We start from the raw sequence: 20,842 nt of genomic DNA, 5'->3' as shown, positions 1-20,842 counted from the left end.
ATTCTAAAGAGACAATATGTATGATTAATGAATATGTATCATTGATGAATATTAATCTGGCGTTGAACTTATTTATAAAATTGTTAAGTTTGTGTTCAAATTTTTATAATCAATTCAAAACATGTATATAATCCTCATTAATTTTGTTCCAATGTCCTCCCATCAAGGTAGCCTCGCGTATTATATTTGAGCGAATGATATACAAATTCCGCAAACCACCCCACGATTCCAAAGCGTTTCCTTTTGTCGACATGGAACACCTGCTCGCCTCCTTCCTATTCCCTTTCACAATTTTCCTCTTCATCTTCATGGTGATGTTGAGGATATGGAGGAAATCGAAAACCAGGAACTCGGCTCTTAATTTACCACCAGGACCAAGGAAGCTGCCTTTAATAGGGAGCTTGCACCATTTAGCTGGGTCAGTACTACCTCATCACAGGCTAAGAGACTTAGCCATGAAATATGGACCTCTCACGCACCTTCAACTTGGTGAAGTTACCAATATTGTTATTTCTTCTCCTGAAACTGCTAAACAAGTGATGAAAACCCATGATATCATATTTTCTCAGAGGCCCTTTATCCCTTCAGCGAATCTTTTGAGTTATAATTCAACAGACATGGCATTTTCTCCACATGGAGACTATTGGAGACAGTTGGGAAAGATTTGCTTGTCCGAGCTACTAACTGCGAGTCGTGTGAGGTCTTTCAGACCAATCAGGGAAGAAAAAACTTCAAAATTCGTTAGATTCATTTCTTCTAGTGCTAGATCCCCGATAAACTTTAGCAGGATGATGGATTCTTTGACCTATAGCATCATTTCAAAAGCAGCCTTTGGTAAGATATGGAAGGGGGAAGAAGTATTCGTGCCCACTATCAAGAAACTTGGACAAGCTATGGGAGATTTTAATCTTGCTGATTTGTACCCTTTCATCAACTTCCTCCAAGTGATCACCGGAATGAAGCCTAGACTAAAATGGCTTCATCAAGCAGTAGATAACATATTCGAGAACATCATGAACAAACATAGAACCAGAAAGGCTGAGGGGAAATTTGTTGATGTAGGTGAAGAAGAGGATCTTGTAGATGTTCTTTTGAATATTCAGGATAAAGGAGATCTCGAATTCCCTTTAACAACGGAGAATATCAAAGCAGTCATTTTGGTAAGACTTACAGGATATATACTTCGATTTGCAAAAGTTTAATATACTAATTTTCAAGTTTGAAATTTTAATGCATATTTAATATGACGTAATTGAATGTAATTTAATGTAATAAAATAAACTTTATTATATTTTTATTCAGTTATATTTAATTACATTTAACTTTATTCTACTAAATATAAACTAAGGAAATTTTGATAGGAATCAACAGGGTGAATCAGTACTTTGATAAATTATTAAAAATTATATTTCATTTGTTATTAGATAAAATAATAATAAATGATATATTTAATGACGAATTAAAATCTATCACGGAAAATCAATTTTTAAATTAACTATCAGCAATGGATCATTGCTAAATAGCAATAAATTCATTACGCTAAAAGATTTTTTTTTTTTCTAAAATGTAAATAAATTTCTTCACAAGGTAGAGTAGGATAGAGGGATTTAAATCCATCCCCTTGCTACTTTGATAGATGGGGATTGCTTTAAGGTTTTAGACAAAATTAATTAGGGGGATCATTTAGTATTCTCAGAGCATGCTTTTTTTTTTCATATATATATATATATATATATAAACTTCATTCTCATTTAAATAAGAAGTAATTGAATTTTTATACATGAAAAAGAGTGCTCTTAGTATATATATTATAAATTTCCAATCAATAGAACCAATGAAAACTAGATGATTAAAATTGTCATTGTATGTACACTTATGATCTAAGTGATCACCTGCATCAAGCTAATATATTTTAATTGTAGGTTTCAATGATAAAGGGCAACAAAGAAAAAAAAATAGAAAAAGAGATTTTTTTATTTCTTCAAAATAGGTACTCATATATTTCTATTCATTACTGGCAGAAAATTATCATTGCTGACAGAAAATTACGTGTATAACTTTGAATTTCAGGATATATTTACTGCTGGTAGCGACACATCTTCCACGCATGTAGACTGGGCAATGTCAGAAATGCTGAAAAACCCAAGAGTGATGATAAAGGCACAAGAAGACGTAAGACGAATTTTTGATGCACAAGGAAACATTGATGAAGCTGGCCTTCAAGAATTTAATTACTTAAAATTGGTTATCAAAGAAACTCTGAGATTACATCCTCCTGTTCCATTGTTAGCTCCAAGAGAATGCAGAGAGAGTTGTATCATTAATGGGTATAACATACCTGAAAAATCCAGAGTCATTGTGAATGCATGGACAATTGGAAGGGATCCCAATTACTGGTCTGAAGCTGAAAGATTTTATCCAGAGAGATTTCTTGATAATTCAATTGATTATAAGGGTACCAACTTTGAATTTATCCCATTTGGTGTTGGAAGGAGTATGTGTCCAGGAATATCATTTGGCATGGCTAATGTTGAGCTTCCACTTGCACAGCTTCTATACTTTGGATTGGAAACTCCCAAGTGGGCTGAAGCGGGAAAATCTTGACATGACTGAAGCTTTAAACATTACTGTGAGAAGAAGAAATCCTCTCTACGCGATTCCCATTCCATACCTTCCTCTATCTGTCAAGTAAAACCTTAACCTGTATAGTTTACCTCAGCCAATAATAAGTAGATTAATGTGTATTTAATGTTTATGTATCAGTATGATTTGCATGTAATTAATTATATGATCTTGGTAGTTTACCATGTTATGGTTAATTCCTGTTTTTTTTTTTTTTTTTTTTTCTGCTCCTCTGTGTTGAGCAAGAATCAAATTTTGCTGAAACACAGCAAAATTATTCCAATTTAAAAGAAGTAGGCAACACTTTTAGAAATTTGAAGGCAAATAGCAGTTAAATAAGTGGCAACATTTCTCCAAGTTCAGCCACCAACTTATGCACCTGGAAATCAGCAAGACGTTACATGAACAAAATGTGCTACTAAAAAGGCATTAGTCAAGTAGTATTGCTAAGGTTAATAGCACAAATTTGACAGAAACACTCTTTTGTTTTCTAATTATAAACACAGGTTTGAATGAGTCACTGAAAAGGACTGAAACACAAAATAAAAGGACTGAAAATAGCACGCGCTCCAGCCGGGGAACAACATCGTCCAAAGGGGAGGAAAAGAAGGCTTTTTTTTTTACAAGCCAATCGAAGCCCACGCCGCAATCAGCACAAAAGAAAAAGAAACCCAAGCCCAAGACAATAAATAAATAAATAAATTGCCCTCAAAGAAAGGAAAAATTACAAAATTGCCTTAAAGTTACTAGAGGCGTATAAATGAATTAAAGGACTCGCAAGCTATTCGAAATTTGATTAGATAAAAAATCAATTTAGTTCACCTTATTTAGAAAATAAGCTGAGTTCAAATTTTATTTTTAAATTTATTTAATAAACAAGTTGAGGTCAAATTTCATAATATTCGACTCGTTAAATTTCATGAACTGACTTATTTACAAACTCGTGAATTAACTCATTAAATAGATTTATAAACATGCTCGTTTGTTAAAATATTTATATTAGTCATTTTCTTTCATGATGTTATAAATATTTATTATTTTAGTTATAAATATTTTAAAAAATAATATATTATTTAAAATTATAATATAATCAATATATCTATTTATTTATATTTATAATCTATAATTAATATATATAAAGCTACGGCTGAACTTTGGGAAAAAAATATTTTTGGTATCAATAATATAAATTAAATTTTTTAATTTTATTATTTAAAAAAAAATTCCTTCCATCTATGAAATTTTATTATAATTCTAAATTTAAAATTATAAATTACCATACTTATATAAAAACTCTCTCATTAATTACCTTTATATAATTAATCATAATACTATAAAATACTTTATTTTTTTTTCTTCATGTGAATAACAGAAATACCAATATAAAAGAATTATGATAGCATCACGATGATGAATAATATAAAAAAAAATTATAATATTAATTCTAATCCGAATTGTATAAGTAATTAATACAATTCACGCACAATTTGCTAGCAATTATTATATAATATATGTACAATTTAAATTACATTATATATGATTTTATTAATTAAAATAATATGTAATGTAAAAAAATATACTGTATATTATAATAATTTATAAGGCAATTTTAAAAATATATCTTGCAATTTAATACATTATAATTTTAAGAAATAAAATTTTCATTTTCTTTTAATTTGTATCTGGAAGTCGTACGTTATTACATTGTCATTTCATCCATTAACAAAATACTGACAATATAATAAAACTAATTGAAATACGAAATTGCCATATCAATATTTTGTTAATGAATACAGGGTAATGTGATAACTTAAAATTTTATGGTGCTAATTAATTTAATGAAGTTTTATGGTACTAATTAATTTAATGAAGATTAAAGTTTTATCGTAATGTGCAAAATTATAAGGTATAATTTTAAAATTATCTATTTATGCTAAGTATAATATTAAATGTTAAATATAATTATTTATATTATCCATTTGTGCTAAATTATTTATGATAATTTTTCTTTATTTTTCAATTAATAAAATTTCTCTAATTATCCAAAAAAAATCATTATATAGAAAAATTAACATTAATTTTTAAATTATTAAAAATATTAAAATATAAACAAATAAATTTATTTTCTTTAAAATAAAAAATAAATAAAATTTGAACATCATGAGCCAATTTACATGCAAAATCACTCTGTCATCTTGAATTTTAAACAGCTTTGCGTATTCATATTTTTTAAAGGCTCATTATTACATTATCTTTTTTTTATTATATTTGAATTAATTATTAAATTATTATATGTTAATAATTAAATTAATTATAGCATATAAATTTTCATAAAAATATAATTTAATTAAAGATATAATTTCTAAATTAACAAATATTTATATAAATAAATTTAAATAATAAATAATCATCATGTAAAGTTTAAATTTATTATAAATATTATTTTAAAATTTAAATTTATTTCAAAATTAATTATATATTATTCAAACTTATCCTATTGAAATTTGATTGTAATGTATACACAAAAATTCTGCCATTGCCATCCTTGTTGATATGTCGTAGCTGTACAGACTTCTTTAGGCTTAGATGTGGTTAGAGTACTTGATATTGATGAAAATTTACTCATTGTAGCTCAATTAGTTGAAAGAAATTATGGGTTGGTGTTTAGAGATAAAACCCGCTGTATTTTCTATCCTGCTTGTCATGAATTAATATTCTATCAAAATAATAAAAATATAATAAAAAAAAATTTAATTTTATAATAAAAAATTAATATTTAAAATAAATTTTAAATAAAAATCAAATAAATAAATAAATAAACAGCTCAGACTTATCATAGTATAATGAATACACTTTAATTACTAATTATGATAAGATTCATCATAATTGGATAAATTATTATATGATCCTAAAATATATATCCTTTCTATATAAAATCATATCACTATATGAAAATAAGAAAAAAATAAAAAAAAAATTGTGTCTAAGAGAAAAAAAAAAAATCTATGCTTCCCATATATTATATAATTATCCCTATGATTAATATTAATTTTATTTTAAAATTTTTACCAGAGATGGGATACTGCCATCTTGGTGTCTCCTGATATAAAAGTTGGAGAAAGGATTATGTATCACCGTGTAATTTCTCATACAAGTTTGACGCCACCCTCCCAATTACAGAAAGGCACGTAAGTATCCTTAAACCCCAAGGAATTAGGAAACCTAATCCACATACAAGTTACATACCATCACTTGCTATAAATATTCAAAAATTCGCTCCCTCCTAACAGAAGCTTGATTCATTGATTCTTGCAGAAAGCCTGAAAGAGACAGAGAGAGATGGAGATGAAGGAAAGGAGCAGAAGTTTAGGTAGGGCAAACAAAATTGCTTTTAAGGGCTTGGATGTCAACTTCGGACGACTAAGCATGCAGAAGGAGAAAGGTGACGAGGCAAACAATAATAAAGGTTGCGTCAAAGAAGAATGGAAAATTGATCCTCATAAACTAACTATTAAGAATTTTATAGCTCGGGGGAGTTTTGCCTCTGTTCACCGAGGGGATTATGATGGTCGAGATGTTGCAGGTTAGCTATATGCATGCTTTCTTTTTACGCAAGATCAACCATACCTTAAATATTATTATGCCCCAAGATTTAATATGGTTTTTCAACTTTTTACTCTCTTTTTGGCTTTCTAATTAGTACAAAAACTGGGGATTCTCCTCTGTTAATAATTAATAATCTTGGTCAATTTGATTTTGCTTTTGTTTTTGTCTTCGTTTTCGTTTTACTTTATATTAGGTTTTTCTTTCAGTTAAAGTGTTTGACTGGGGTGAAGATCAAAAGACGAAAGCTCAAATTTCTTCACTTAGGATAGCATTTCGGCAAGAGGTTTCTGTTTGGCATAACCTGACTCATCCCAATGTTTCACAGGTAATCAATTATTTTTATTTCATTTTTCGAAACTAATTAATTTTCCGATTCAGATTCCTTATGCATATAGTTTGTGACAAATTCCGGACCCTTTTTTTTTCCTGTTTGCGCAGTTCATAGGTGCTGTACTGGGTACATCAGAAATAAAATTCCAAAACCACAGTGGTCAAATTGGCATGCCAGTCAATTTGTGCTGTCTCGTCACTGATTATCAACCTGGGGGTACTCTGAAATCCTACCTTGTAAAGAACCGGAAAAGAAAGCTGCCTTTCGAGAAATTCATGCAACTATCTTTAGATCTTGCAAGAGGGTTAGATTTCTCCACCATATTATGATTCTTTTATTTTTTCGCCAAATTCTCAACCATTATGACGTTCTTCATTAGTTACTTAATTAATTGCGCTTCAAGATATAGTACTTAATTCTGCTTTTTTCCTTCCTGGCAGGTTGAGCTACCTTCATTCCAAGAATATTGTGCACAGAGATGTGAAGACAGAAAATTTGCTTCTTGACAAGAATCAAGCACTGAAGATAACTGATTTCGGAGTTGCTAGACTTGAAGCTTTGAATCCTAATGAAATGACAGGTTATACTGGCTCACTTGGTTACATGGCACCGGAGGTATTAATACTATAAACCAAACATACATCACTTTATTGCGAAGCATAATTTTCTTATCATGATTTCAAATCCGTTCTACCCTTGTGAATTGTAGAAAGAGTAACAAATGTTGATTTTGCTGATATGATTGCAGGTCTTCGACAATAAACCATACAACAGGAAATGCGACGTCTACAGCTTCGGAATTTGCTTATGGGAGATGTATTGTTGTGACATGCTGTATCCAAATCTAAGCTTCTATGAACTAACTTCTGCAGTGGTTTATCGAGTACGTAGTTTTTTTTCCCCTTTCACTAGTCATTGCTTGAAGCATAATTTTAGAACTTCTCCGAGATTTGTCGGAGTTGACAATTTGTGATTTTTTTTTTTTTAACTGCAGAATCTGAGGCCAGAGATTCCCAAATGTTGTCCAAGCTCTCTAGAAAAATTGATGAAAAGATGTTGGGATGCAGACCCTAACAAGAGACCAGAGATGGAGGAGGTAGTGTCAACGTTGGAGGCCATAAACACATCCAAGGGGAGAGGCATGACCCCTCTTAACCGGACTCGGGGTTGCTTCTGCTGGAGGCTCTGACGATGGAAATACTTGTGCTGACCTCTAAGGGATGGAAATACTTGTGCTAACTCTGCTAGTATAAATTTTTAGTTGTAAATAGAGAAACGACGTCTGATATATGTATGCAACATTAATTCAAGCATGCATACGTGACAGCTTTAATTTAGATTAAAATGTCATCAATTAGCTGATATAGTTCGTGGTCATAATCAAGCTAAGTTTCTCAGCTCTTAATATTTAGGGAGTAATTTTTGGCAGAAATTATGATTCTCATATATACAAACTATACAGAAAATGCTTCAAGATTACCCATTTGAAAGACTATACTCCATACCTTACTTTAAAAAATTACACTTTTCAAACATAGTGTAAGCATTTCCATGGAGTGGAACAATTTATCAATTGCCCTTTCTGCTTGCATATCTTTTCCCCTCAAGAAGGCCAGTACGTTGATATTCAATTGCGGCAGATGCTACTTACATGCTTAGAAAGCTAAAACAAAACAAAAAAGAATACAACGTAATTCGCGGACAATGTCTTAACGGCGAAATCTTTCCGAGCAACAGGTTCATTGGCACAGTGCTGCTGCAGTCGGCTGAGGCCGCCTTCTCGTTGTCCGCGTTGGGTCTTTGCGTCAGTTCCACTTAGCTTTTCTTTTGTTTTGGGTTCTGGACATACCTTTTCTTTTGGAGCTTGGGGTGGATTTATTTAGTTGGACCCTTTCATCTAAAGGGCCTTGGGGATCTAAATGGAATCAAGATGAGACAGATGCGGCTCACAATGTATTGAAAAAAAAAAAAAAGAAGAAAGAAAAAGAAAAACACAATAGTCGTTGATATTTGGCATCGCAAGGCAAAACGACAAAAATTTATATGGCCCACAATATTTGCTTTACTCGAGTAGCAAACGATCATACAAGTCTAACAAGATGATAATAAAGATTTAGGATTTTCAAAGCTCGCGTTTGATCAATTGTAATGCTGTTTCTGTATGTTTTCAATGTATTTGCAGGAAACAGGAGAAAAAGATGTGAAAAATCTTTAATGAATTAGCTCCTGTACGTGTACAAATAATGAGTAAAGAATAAGTTCCCTAATCACTACAAATGCATCTTCATCAATGCACTTTTCCTATGTACACAAGTTCTCTAATGATTAAAAAACAAAAACAAAAACAAAAATACATAATCAATGTGCAAATGTGCTATTCGAAAATTTCAGCTTTTGCAACACGAATCAGTAATAAACTTGCAAAGAAAATTGAAACAATAAGCATTTGAAAAACACTGTTCCATCCTCTTGTGGAAATATACCCAGCCAAAAGTGGGCCAATAGCTGCTCCAACAGAACCAGTACCATCTATAATTGCAGTGACAGTAGCCAAGGCATGGGAATTTCCTCTGATCAAATCCTGTGTGCCAAGATCAGCTGCTACAGCCGTAGTGATTAATAAGTAAGGGCCATTCACAAGAAAACCAGAAAGAAGCATCAACGCAACGTTCATTATCATAGACAGGCTCCCATAAACCCGGTACAAAATAAAGGCTGGAATTGATAGCAGCAAGAATACAATTAAAGTAACTGCACGAGCCTCAATCATATCAGATATGTATCCAGCTGAAATTCCTCCGAAGACTCCTCCAATGTCAAATACTGTAGAGAGCATTCCAGCAGTTTTGTGTGACAAATGCACACCTGCAATAGCTATAATTCCAACACAAACTTGCAATTAATGATTAATATCTAACATCTGAAATCAGGAACTTTAAGCAAGTATGAAAAATATGCTTAAGCCTTAACCACAAAGTCAAGATACAAAACGCATTATCTAAATGGACATGCTAAAGAAAGGACAAGTCGTTGCCACAAGAATTGGTCTAAAATCATTTTTACAGAGTTCACAAAATAAAAGGTTTCAAATTCCCAATATCTTTTGTGACAATAACATCAATTTCCTCCCATTCAGACTTGTATAAAATCATGCAAACACCAGTATCATGAACCTATATCAATTGCTCAACAAAGATTCGTACACAAGTAGAAGTAAAAGCATTTACCAGTGTGCCTAATGTACAAGGGCAACCAATATAAAAAAGAATAAGCCAGAAGCTTCGAAAAGAAGAGGCAGAAAGCAAATGGCGCCACTCCAGGTAGTCTCCAAGCTGCCAAAAATCCAATGGCAGCCAAAGAATCTGAATTTTCCATCCCAAGAAGCCCTGCTTTTTTCTGATTCCTCTTTCTCTAGGTTATCCGCTCCTTCCACCTCCACAGCCATCTCAATCTCTATCCCTGGAGGGTCGAATCCAATATCTTCAGGACTAACAACAAGAAACAAAAGCACCAAAACCCCAACTAAAATCACACAAATCCCAGGCACCTCAAATGACCAAGCCCACCCAAAGTCCAAAACACCAGAAGCCACAACCGACCCCATAATGTTTCCTACTGAAGTATGTGAATTCCAAACGCCCATCATAAGCCTCTCTTTGCTTTCCCAAAACAATTCCCAACTACTGCCACCACACAAGGCCACCCTATAGACTGACACAATCCACACAAAACCTGTATACCCACAAAAATCGCTTAAGAATGTATATCAAACCAATACCCCAACCCAAAAAGAATAGTGGAAAAACCACCACCCACCATCCCAAAAACAAGAAACAACCTCAAATCAATCCTATCACCAACATGTCCAGCAAAATACATCCCAATCGAATAGGCTGATAGAAACGCAAGATCAATCTCCCCAAGTCGGTGAGTTCCTCCGAGCCATTGAATGGAGGCCAACCAGTATCCATGGAGCTAAAATTGGATTGAATTATCGAAGAATTTAATTGAACATTGGGTCCAAGAACGCTCTTGACGATACTGGGCGGCTTTCTAGAGGCATGGAAGGAAGCGTATGCAAGAAAGGCGATGATTAGGACCAAGATTTGGTAGAAAATCAGGGATCTGTGTGAGGGTTTAAGGAATGTGAAAAGGGTAAGCGCTGGGGTACACTTAAGGTTTTGGATGGCATCAGTTGTTAATCCTGTTCAAGTCTATAAAAATTGAAGTGCTATTGAAAAAAATAAAAAATAAAAAGCTTGTGAATTTTATAGAAAGTGAATGCAGAGAAGGAATGAAGAGGATTTGAGTTAGGGCTCAGCGTTACGATATGAGATTTTGATTAAAAAAAAAAAATGAGGTCACAGAAAATGAAACCCTAGAAATCTCGTTCTTCAAAGGAACAAGAATGCTGAGATCGGGACAATGGGGTGTCTGAAACTGGCTGTTTGGATCCGATCAGATCCCACGCATTTCACGTTCCAGGACTTGGAAGTTTTATATTTGGAATAAATCTCACTTTGCTAGCCCATTTTCAAGTTGTGTTTTAATTTAGTTCAAAAATTTTTTTTTATGTCTATTTTAAAAATTTAAAATAGGTGATGTCTGAGTTATTTTTTTATTATTTTTAACATTTTAATATTAATTATTTTTAATTTTTTGAAACATAGTTAATTATTTTTTAATGTTAATTCAATAATTATAATAAGTTAATTTTTTTATATTTTATTTTTTCTAACATTAATTAATAATATGAAAATATAAAAATAATATTTTATATTTTTAATTTTATTTTATTCTAATTTTCTTATATTAATTAAAAAAAATAAAATATAAAGTAATTTTTTAATTTAAATAGTTAAAATTTATTTTAATAAATATATATATAAAAATATTAAAATATATATATATATATATATTTAATATTTTTCAATTTAATTGAGTATAATTATTATAATTTTTACTTTTAATCAATTATATGAAAATATAAAAATAATATTTTTTCATATTTTATTTTTATTAATAATATTAAATAATAAAATAATATTTTTATATTTTAATTTAATTAATTATAAAATATAAAAATAACATTTTAATATTAAAAAATAAAAATAAAATAATTAAATATTTAATAAATGACGCATGTAAAACAATTTAGAAAAATTGAGTTAAATAAAAAATAAATCTAAATTTTTAAATTAAATTAGACTTCCTAAAAAAATATAGTGAGCAAATTAAGATTTATTCATTTTATATTTTCAATGATGCCCTTGAAACTAATTTTCTACTATCATGGTCTCTTTTTTAATTAAAATTATATTACAATAGTATCTAATTTTAACTAATATTTTTCTCGCATAATTTATAAATATAAAATAATTTTTCAGGATATTAAAATATTAATATATAAACCTCTCCGTTTTATATTATTATTATTGATTTCATTACAAAATTCAATATATGAAGATTAATGAGGAAAATTTAAAGCAAATAAATGATTATAAATTTCAATATGGGAAAATTAATTACTTGTTTTTTAATAACTTAGTTGGAGTGTCATATTCCTTGATTAACAAGTGTGTATGTATCTAAGCTGTCTTAACTTTTAGATATTGAGAAAAAGAAAATAAAATTTCATTAATTATAAAACTCTTCTTTTCTTTTTTTTTTTTTTCTAATTTAATATATTTCTTTTGAACTTTCATGCATATTATATTTTGAAAGTATATTTATAAATTAAAATTTATATATATATATATATCATAAATAATTAAAATTGGACAATGGGATTAAGATACGTATTAATAGTGAATAGACTACGAACTCTAGTTTATAATAGAGATAATCAAAATACAAGAAAATCTAGTTAATGAGCTGAATTCAATCTTCAATTTGTAGAACATCAAATATTTAGTATTGATTGCGTATGTCGAGATTGAACATAGAAAGAAATCTTAAATACAAGAAATCTATTTTCATTTTGTTTCCAAAGTAATGTCCATGAATTTGGGTCAATTTGAAATAAAAGGAAAGCAATTATTTGTATAAAACTCTATTCACATAACCTTGAAATTAAGGCAATTATAAGTTACTTGATTGGCAAACCGTTGAAATATGACAATATATGTTATTTATTGGTTAAATCAATTCAATTCAAATTTGATTGATTTCAGGTTAAGAGTAGGAGTAAGTATTATTCAGTTTAAATCAAATAAATGAAATTGAGCCATTTTAATTTGGTAATTCGATTTGATTTTTAAGATAATTCAGTTCAGTTTTATATTTTAAGAATTTCAGTTAATTCTGTTCGGTTCGATTTTGGATAAAACAAATCGATTGAACCGAACTGAACCAAATAACTTTATTGATTTTTAAATTGATTTATTTTTATAAGAAATTTATGAATTATATGCAATTATATATATATATATATATAAATTGTTTAATTTCATTGATTAATGATTATTATGTTCAAACTAAGGTTAAAATCAGACTAAATAAATTGAAAATCAAGTCTAAGTTAAAAAATTCATTCAAACTTAAAAATTGATAGGTTCAAATCAAATTAAACAGAAATAGAGTGATTTGGTTCTATTCAATTCAGTTCGATTTTTTATTCATTTCGATTTGATTTCAAAAATACATAATTCAATTAATCCAGTTTTGATATTTCAATTCGGTTCGATTTGAACCGAATACAGAAATAAAGCGATTTGGTTCTATGAAATTTTATTATCATTCTAAATTTAAAATTATAAATTACCATACTTATATAAAAATTCTATCTCTCATTAATTACCTTTATATAATTAATCATAATACTATAAAATACTTTTTTTTTTCTTCATGTGAATAACAGAAATACCAATATAAAAGAATTATGATAGCATCACGATGATGAATAATATAAAAAAAATTATAATATTAATTCTAATGTATAAGTAATTAATACAATTCACGCATAATTTGCTAACAATTATTATATAATATATGTATAATTTAAATTACATTATATATGATTTTATTAATTAAAATAATATGTAATGTAAAAAAATATATTGTATATTATAATAATTTATAAGGCAATTTTAAAAATATATCTTGCAATTTAATACATTATAATTTTAAGAAATAAAATTTTTCATTTTCAATTAACTTGTATCTTGAAGTTGTACGTTATTACATTGTCATTTCATCCATTAACAAAATACTGACAATATATTAAAACCAATTGAAATACGAAATTGCCATATCAATATTTTGTTAATGAATACAGGTAATGTGATAACTTAAAATTTTATGGTGCTAATTAATTTAATGAAGTTTTATTGTCACGACCCAACCTATGGGCGGACAAGACTAGGACTGGGTCATCCTAAAGCCCCGAGGCCCGTAGTAAGCCTGCGTTCATTAACCCAACTCTAAGGCCCATTTGGGCCCAATTTCAAGAAACCAACCGGACAGTCCGGCCATAAAGTGGACCTTTCAACGAGGAGTTTTTGACTCACCCGACTTGTAAACAAAATATATCATCAATTGGGGAGCTCAGCTCACCCTCCACATACTCATATCGGCATAAAAATAAATGGAGCTCGGCTCCTCATCCAATCCATCAAACATGCATATAATTTTACAGGTCCACATGACAATTTATATTACAGACCCGAATCATTTAAATATTTCTAAAACATTCGGAAATTCTACGAGAAAAAAAAATTACAAAACTATTGATAAACAACTGCGAAGGAGAAAAGCGAGTTAACCACAATAAAATCCTCCTGTAGCTCGAGAAAAACAATATTGATCAGGAGTTATCGTTCGTCTCTGAGAGTATAATATCAATTTTAACCATAATCTCTATAACGATCTAGAACTAATGCTACCTTTTTTTTGAAATGCAACAGCATCCATATTTTCTCATCATAACAACAAAAAGGTAATTTGAAGCACTTACACACCTGTAACATCAATCATAATATATGGAGCCGATCCTATACGACTCTCTTAAATCCAACTTTGGTGCCGTGAAGAACTCAGCTCGGACTTCCACTTAATAACCAAATCGAGGGTCCCAGCGAAGAACTCAAGCCGTGACTACCCCTCGAAGGATCGGGTCCCAGCGAAGAACTCAAGCCGTGACTACCCGTTCTATCCATAGTCCACACCACATCACACGCACGCCAACGCATGCACACTGCTCCAAATTACCACAACAACATCATGGCACTTTATGATTATCAATGCATCATAAATCGTGCTTAGAGTTTAACTACATAAATATATGCATATAAGTTATGCATGGGCCGGCTGAACATATAATAATATCTAAATTACAATTAAAATTAATATTTTACTCACAAACTTGACGACAATCACTGCGGCGGCTAGGCGGAGGAAGAAGGCTGTCCCGGATCACCTGACAATTTTATTACAATTATTTAATAAATTTGACTCAATACAAACAAAGAAAAAGACCAATACGTCCTAAGTCGTGCCGAAAATCCGGCAGAGTCTCCCCTATACCTAGGACCTACCCAACCTGCAAAATGGCTCAAAACACACTTCTATATTTACAATCCATATATCCACAGCTCAATCATATCACACAGCCCCTCCTGGGCCCACCAAATCAATCATCTATCACAACATGTAAAATTTCAATTTAGTCCCTATAATTGACCATTTTTGCAAAAACTGCTCAAATAAGCTCTAAAAATTATAAAACTCTGCCCCGCGGTCCTTAGAAATATTACTAAGCTATTGCAAAAAGAATCGTAATTTTCTAAGCTACCACGAATATTTTATGGATTTTTAATCCTATTTAAGCACTAAAAAATTACAAAAAAACAAGGTTCGGGTTTACCTTTGCCGATTCCGACTTCGGGAACGCGCTCGGGATGCCTGACAATGGTGGGGTAGCCAAAACCTCGATCCAATTCAGAGACTTTTCCGGTAGCTGGCCTGTCTGGCCGGAAATTCACAGATCTGGACAACTGTCGAATTTCCGCGAATTGAGGATGCCTACACGAAGCCCAATAATAATATATAAAAAATCAGGGGTGTTACATTCTTCCCCCCTTACAGAAAATTCGTCCTTGAATTTTACACAAGGCATAATAAAGTACATGATTACACATTGAACAGATAAGGGTACTTGCTACGCATGTCCCGTTCTGACTCCCAGGTACACTCTTCCACTGACTGGCTCCTCCACAAAACCTTAACCATAGGGATCTGTTTTGATCTTAGCCGTCTCACTTGGTAGTCCACTATGGCTACAGGTTGCTCCTCAAATGTCAAGTTCTCCTTTAGTTCTATTACATCCGACTGTAGTACATGAGAAGGATCGGGAATGATTTCCTGAGCATAGAGATGTGAAACACGGGATGAACGTGAGAAAGGTTGGGTGGTAGCTCCAACCGGTAGGCAACTGCTCCAACTCTATCAGTAACCTCAAAAGGTCCAATATACCGAGGTGCCAACTTGCCCTTCTTTCCAAATCTCATGACTCACTTCATTAGAGAAATCTTGAGAATACATAGTCGCCTTGCAAACTCCACATCCCTCCATCCGGGTGCATAACTCTTACGCCATCGAAAATTTGATCGTTCCTCGATTAAAGGAACTATCTCTGAAGTGTACTGCACTAGGTCTACATCATGCACCTTCACTTCCCCCATTTCCATCCAACACAGAGGAGACCTATACTTACTTCCATATAGTGCCTCATAGGGTGGCATCCCTATACTGGAGTGATAACTGTTGTTGTAGGCAAACTCCACCAAAGCTAGCTGCTCATCCCATTGACCTCCAAAATCCAAAACACTCATGCGAAGCATGTCTTCCAGTGTTTGGATTGTCCTTTCAATTTGTCCGTCATGCGAGGGTGGAAAGCCGTCTTGAAGTTCAGCGTGTGCCAAGTGCCTCCTGCAACTTTCTCCAAAACCAGAAGTGAAGGGCCCTCTGTCGAGATATTATGGGCGGAACTCCATGCAATCTGACTATTTCTCGAATGTAGAGCCAGGCGTACTGTGCCACAGAATATGTAGTCTTCACAGGCAAGAAGTGAGCTGATTTGGTTAGGCGGTCTACAATTACCCATATCGAATCATATCCTCGCGTGGTACGAGGCAACCCAGTCACAAAATCCATAGAAATCATTTCTCACTTCCATTCTGGGATAGGGAGCTCTTGCAACTTCCCTGACGGTCTCTGGTATTCAAACTTCACCTTCTGACAAGTCAAGCACTTGGACACAAAGTCTGCTATGCCTCTCTTCATGCCATTCCACCAATAGCTATCTCTCACATCATGGTACATCTTGGTGGAACCTGGGTGGACACTGTACAGTGTATAGTGTGCCTCTCGCATGATTTCATTCCTGAGGTTGTCCACATTGGGCACACATATCCTAGAACCTTGCACTAGGGCGCCATCATTGGCAAATCCAAACTCACCACCTTCACCCTGCTGTACTCTTTTTATGATCTTCATTAATTGTTGATTTTGTGTTGGGAAACTCTAACTCTATCTCGCAAGTCTGGCCTCACTGAAAAATGAGCCAACAAGACCCCCTCATCTGAAAGATCTAAGATTAAACCTTGATCCATCAACTCATGTACTTTCTGAATCAACGGTCTCTTCTCTGCTGAAATGTGCGCCAAACTGCCAGAAGATTTTCTGCTTAAAGCATCTGCTACTACATTGGCCTTCCCAGGGTGGTACTGGATGGTGCAATCATAGTCTTCCAGAAGCTCCATCCATCTCCTCTGTCTCAAGTTTAAATCCCTCTGTTGGAAGATGTACTTCAAACTCTTATAGTCGGTGTATATCTCGCACACTTCACCATACAGGTAGTGTCTCCAGATTTTTAGTGCAAAGACTACAGCCGCCATTTCCAAATCATGGGTGGGATAGTTCTACTCATGCCTCTTCAGCTGCCTTCAAGCATAAGCCACTACTTTTCCATTCCGCATCAAAACACACCCTAGGCTAACTCTGAAGGCGTCACAGTACACGGTGTATCCTTCACCGCTCATAGGTAGTGTTAACACAGGGGCAGTGGTTAGACACTCCTTATCCTCATCATTATAACTGACTCTATCGAGCTCTCTTCCTGTCCTTTGGATCTTATCCACTTCCCTTTTCCTATTTTTGGTATTGTTGGTATCTTTTCAACCTGCTGTACTTATTCCTTAATTTTAGTTCTATCTCATCCTTACACCTTTTCCTTCAAAGATGTCTATCCCATCATCAACTTTAACTTTCTTTTTATTTCTTAATCTTATCTTGATTACTAGTTTCATTACTTCGAGAATTCTAACCCTATGATTTACTCCTACCAGCACATTCTTCACCTTATGTAACACTTATAATTACCCATAGAGAATTTTTTTGTACCCCCTTTTTCCAACTTAACTATCGAACATTATCATTCCTACTAGCCTTAGTAGGAAATTGCTTATCTGGATGAATATGAGCCCCATAAACTATAAGTTCCATCCGAACTAACACAAATTGTAGGAAATATGTGTCATGCCTTAATTCCAAACAAGATACTTCACGTGTTCATTCTCCTTAATATAATCATATATCGCCCATAGCTTTCTAAACTTCAACCTCAAATTACCCATCAGCAACAATTTCATCTATTGAAACTCATCCATAAATAGTACTTCATCTAGCTCATAGTTTAAAACAGTCACAAGCCTTAGTAGCTAACTCAATTTAACTCCTATCATTACTCTGATCGTCCTTTCATACTTAACACTAGGTATGCACTTACTGTCATTCTCATATCAGGAAATTGTATATGAATTGGTGCCTATCAAAATCTCAAATAACTAGGTCTCCTTGCCTCGGTCTGCTCCTTATATAACGCTCTGGAATCAAAAACACGAGCTAAACTTGAAAAGAAAGAAAAATATCCTCTATATTCAACTACGCCCGATTGTCCATATAATAATGTTTAACCTATGTTTCTTAGTTTTTCTCTTCAAATTTCATCATCTCCTAGCACAATTGTGCTCTACCTATAAGGTATCATTTGCATGAACCCTTTACTATACCATCGTCCTTCCTGACATAATATTTTATAATTTATTAACTTTACTTATACTCGACCTATGATTCATATCTATCATCGTTTATATTGTGCCCTTAACCCTTGTTGAATCCTGAAAGATTTCTCTCGCTAATAGATTCTTCAAACACTAATTCCACCCTTATCTATGGTCATTAATTTGATCCTTAAACTTTCTAGTGATTTATTACCATCCATACTTGTCACTTTTTATTCTACCCCTACTGTTGCTCTGTCGTTATTGCGTCACTGCAAAGTGATTCTGTTGATCACACTAAAAATGTTTGCCGACATTCATAACGAACCTCTAACTACCTTCTCACTATCTCAAAAGTCTAACCTAAAACCTATGTGTCATTATCTATCATTCTTTTCCTCTCATCATACCTATTTGATCTCTTAGACTGACTTTTATTCAACTTACTGCTTACTAACTTCTCTTTCTCTACCTATTTAGGTAGTCCGCAATACCATCGCACACCTTCTAACATTTACTCATTATTATTGTATTCCATACCTCCATCACTTTTCTCACTAATGTGGTCCCATTTTGGGTTTTCCATCCTTGTCATTCTCCTTGCCAAGAATAACACTTAGCCTATCTTATATCTTAACTTTGTTCCTTTTATTATGCGTTCTTTAGGTTGTCCTTTCATTTATTTCCTTTGTCTTACCCAAAATAGAACTTGACTATTCTATCCCTGGTTCCATTCTTCTTCCTAACATAATAATTTGTACTTGCTAACTATATCTTTGAGTCTCTATCGCGTTATCATATGTCCGTGCTACTCGATTTGGTCCTTTGACCACTCTAGCTAGTACTTCCACTAGCATTTAGATTATATTGCATCTGCAATCAATTGTCCAAACTTTCATTCTGCACTTTCTTTATCCATTGGCCTTCTGTGATTTATCTTCGCTAATTTATTACTCTTAACACTATTATAATTAGATTATACTATTGTTTTGAATAATTTGAAATAAGAAAGGAATTCAAAGAAATTGATCATACTTTTATTGTATGATCTCTATTCTTATCCTTTAGCTTACATAATACCCTTACCACCTCGAGAACTAATTCTGTAGTAATTTTATTTATTTGTTATTATTATTATTATCCATGTTTACTCAATTAGACAAAACTTAAGGTTCCGGGCACCCAAACCCGTCATCCAATTCAAAGGATTTACATCCATCGTGATCTGATTATATATGATTCCTATAATAGAACTTGCATCCTCCGCAGGATACCTGAGCCAACTTCTCTCTACCACACTCTACAGTCCCATCTGGGGTACTATTTTGTTGGTCACCATTATTAGTAATAACTTTCGATCCCTTCTGAAAAGATAGGACTATACCCTAACTTGCTGCAACAAAGATACTACATTTACCACCTTGCCCAAAACCATGTCAAATTAATGACTCTCCTATCATATTATAGCTCTGTGAATCATCAATTCATAGTTCCGACTTTCCCTAGGTAGTAGGGTTGTACTTTATTTCATACTGATACACACAAGGTATACTATTCTCACTAAGTTCTAACCAAATGTTTGTCATACTGCAAAAACCATCCAAAATTCCATACTGAATACTAGATAATCTCACTCTATAGGTGTCACCTTTACTTTGCAACTAATCCGAAACCTCTGGTCTGATGGCAATTCTTATTGTAACTCTAGCTCATGCTAGGGTAACTGAGTCACTGACTCTAGTTATCACCCCACTGTGACCTCTCAATATTCTAACTCTAGACCCCTAACTAGGAGTTCCCAACTCCTCTGCAGATATAGAACTCTATTATGGTATTCTTGTACCAAAGCAGTACTCAAACATCCTCATCATAAGCACTACAGGGAAGTACGTAGCTCTACACAATAATCTCATGTCGGTACTGTAATCTGCAGCTTACAGAGCAGACATCGAGAACATTGTATAGTTACTACGATACGTCCTGACAGACTAGGTCTCCTAATTTCTTATCTCTCCTGAATCTTCTATTATCACAAACTTATTATGACTGGGTCATCTACTGATGACTGCCAGTAGTGGTATCCTCATCCTTATCTAGGGCAACTGTACTTTTAAGACTCACTTTTATGTACTCGTGCCTTACATGAAATGGGCACACCATTTAAACCCATACTGATAAAAATATAACATTTCTTGGAGTACGTATCCTCATGATAGACCTCACA

The 20,842-nt window shown here is 32.7% G+C and overlaps 1 protein-coding gene and 2 pseudogenes across 1 annotated transcript; 2 read left to right on the top strand and 1 right to left on the bottom strand.

Moving 5' to 3' along the window:
- Nucleotides 1-227: 227 nt before the first annotated feature.
- On the top strand, nucleotides 228-2,692 carry LOC110671278 (cytochrome P450 71D9-like; annotated as a pseudogene).
- Nucleotides 2,693-5,904: 3,212 nt separating this feature from the next.
- On the top strand, nucleotides 5,905-7,991 carry LOC131177542 (serine/threonine-protein kinase STY13-like). The gene is made up of 6 exons (XM_058142567.1): nucleotides 5,905-6,205; nucleotides 6,435-6,553; nucleotides 6,667-6,863; nucleotides 7,000-7,174; nucleotides 7,308-7,442; nucleotides 7,554-7,991. The coding sequence occupies exons 1-6, from the start codon at nucleotides 5,962-5,964 to the stop codon at nucleotides 7,746-7,748; spliced, it is 1,065 nt and encodes a 354-aa protein (XP_057998550.1). The 5' UTR covers nucleotides 5,905-5,961; the 3' UTR covers nucleotides 7,749-7,991.
- A 767-nt stretch (nucleotides 7,992-8,758) lies between these two features.
- Nucleotides 8,759-11,032, bottom strand: LOC110671267 (putative glycerol-3-phosphate transporter 5; annotated as a pseudogene).
- Between the last annotated feature and the right edge of the window lie 9,810 nt (nucleotides 11,033-20,842).

The sequence above is a fragment of the Hevea brasiliensis genome, unplaced genomic scaffold (genome assembly GCF_030052815.1).
Source record: "Hevea brasiliensis isolate MT/VB/25A 57/8 unplaced genomic scaffold, ASM3005281v1 Scaf558, whole genome shotgun sequence".
NCBI classification, from domain to species: Eukaryota; Viridiplantae; Streptophyta; class Magnoliopsida; order Malpighiales; family Euphorbiaceae; genus Hevea; species Hevea brasiliensis.
This window is presented reverse-complemented; position numbering and strand designations above follow the sequence as displayed.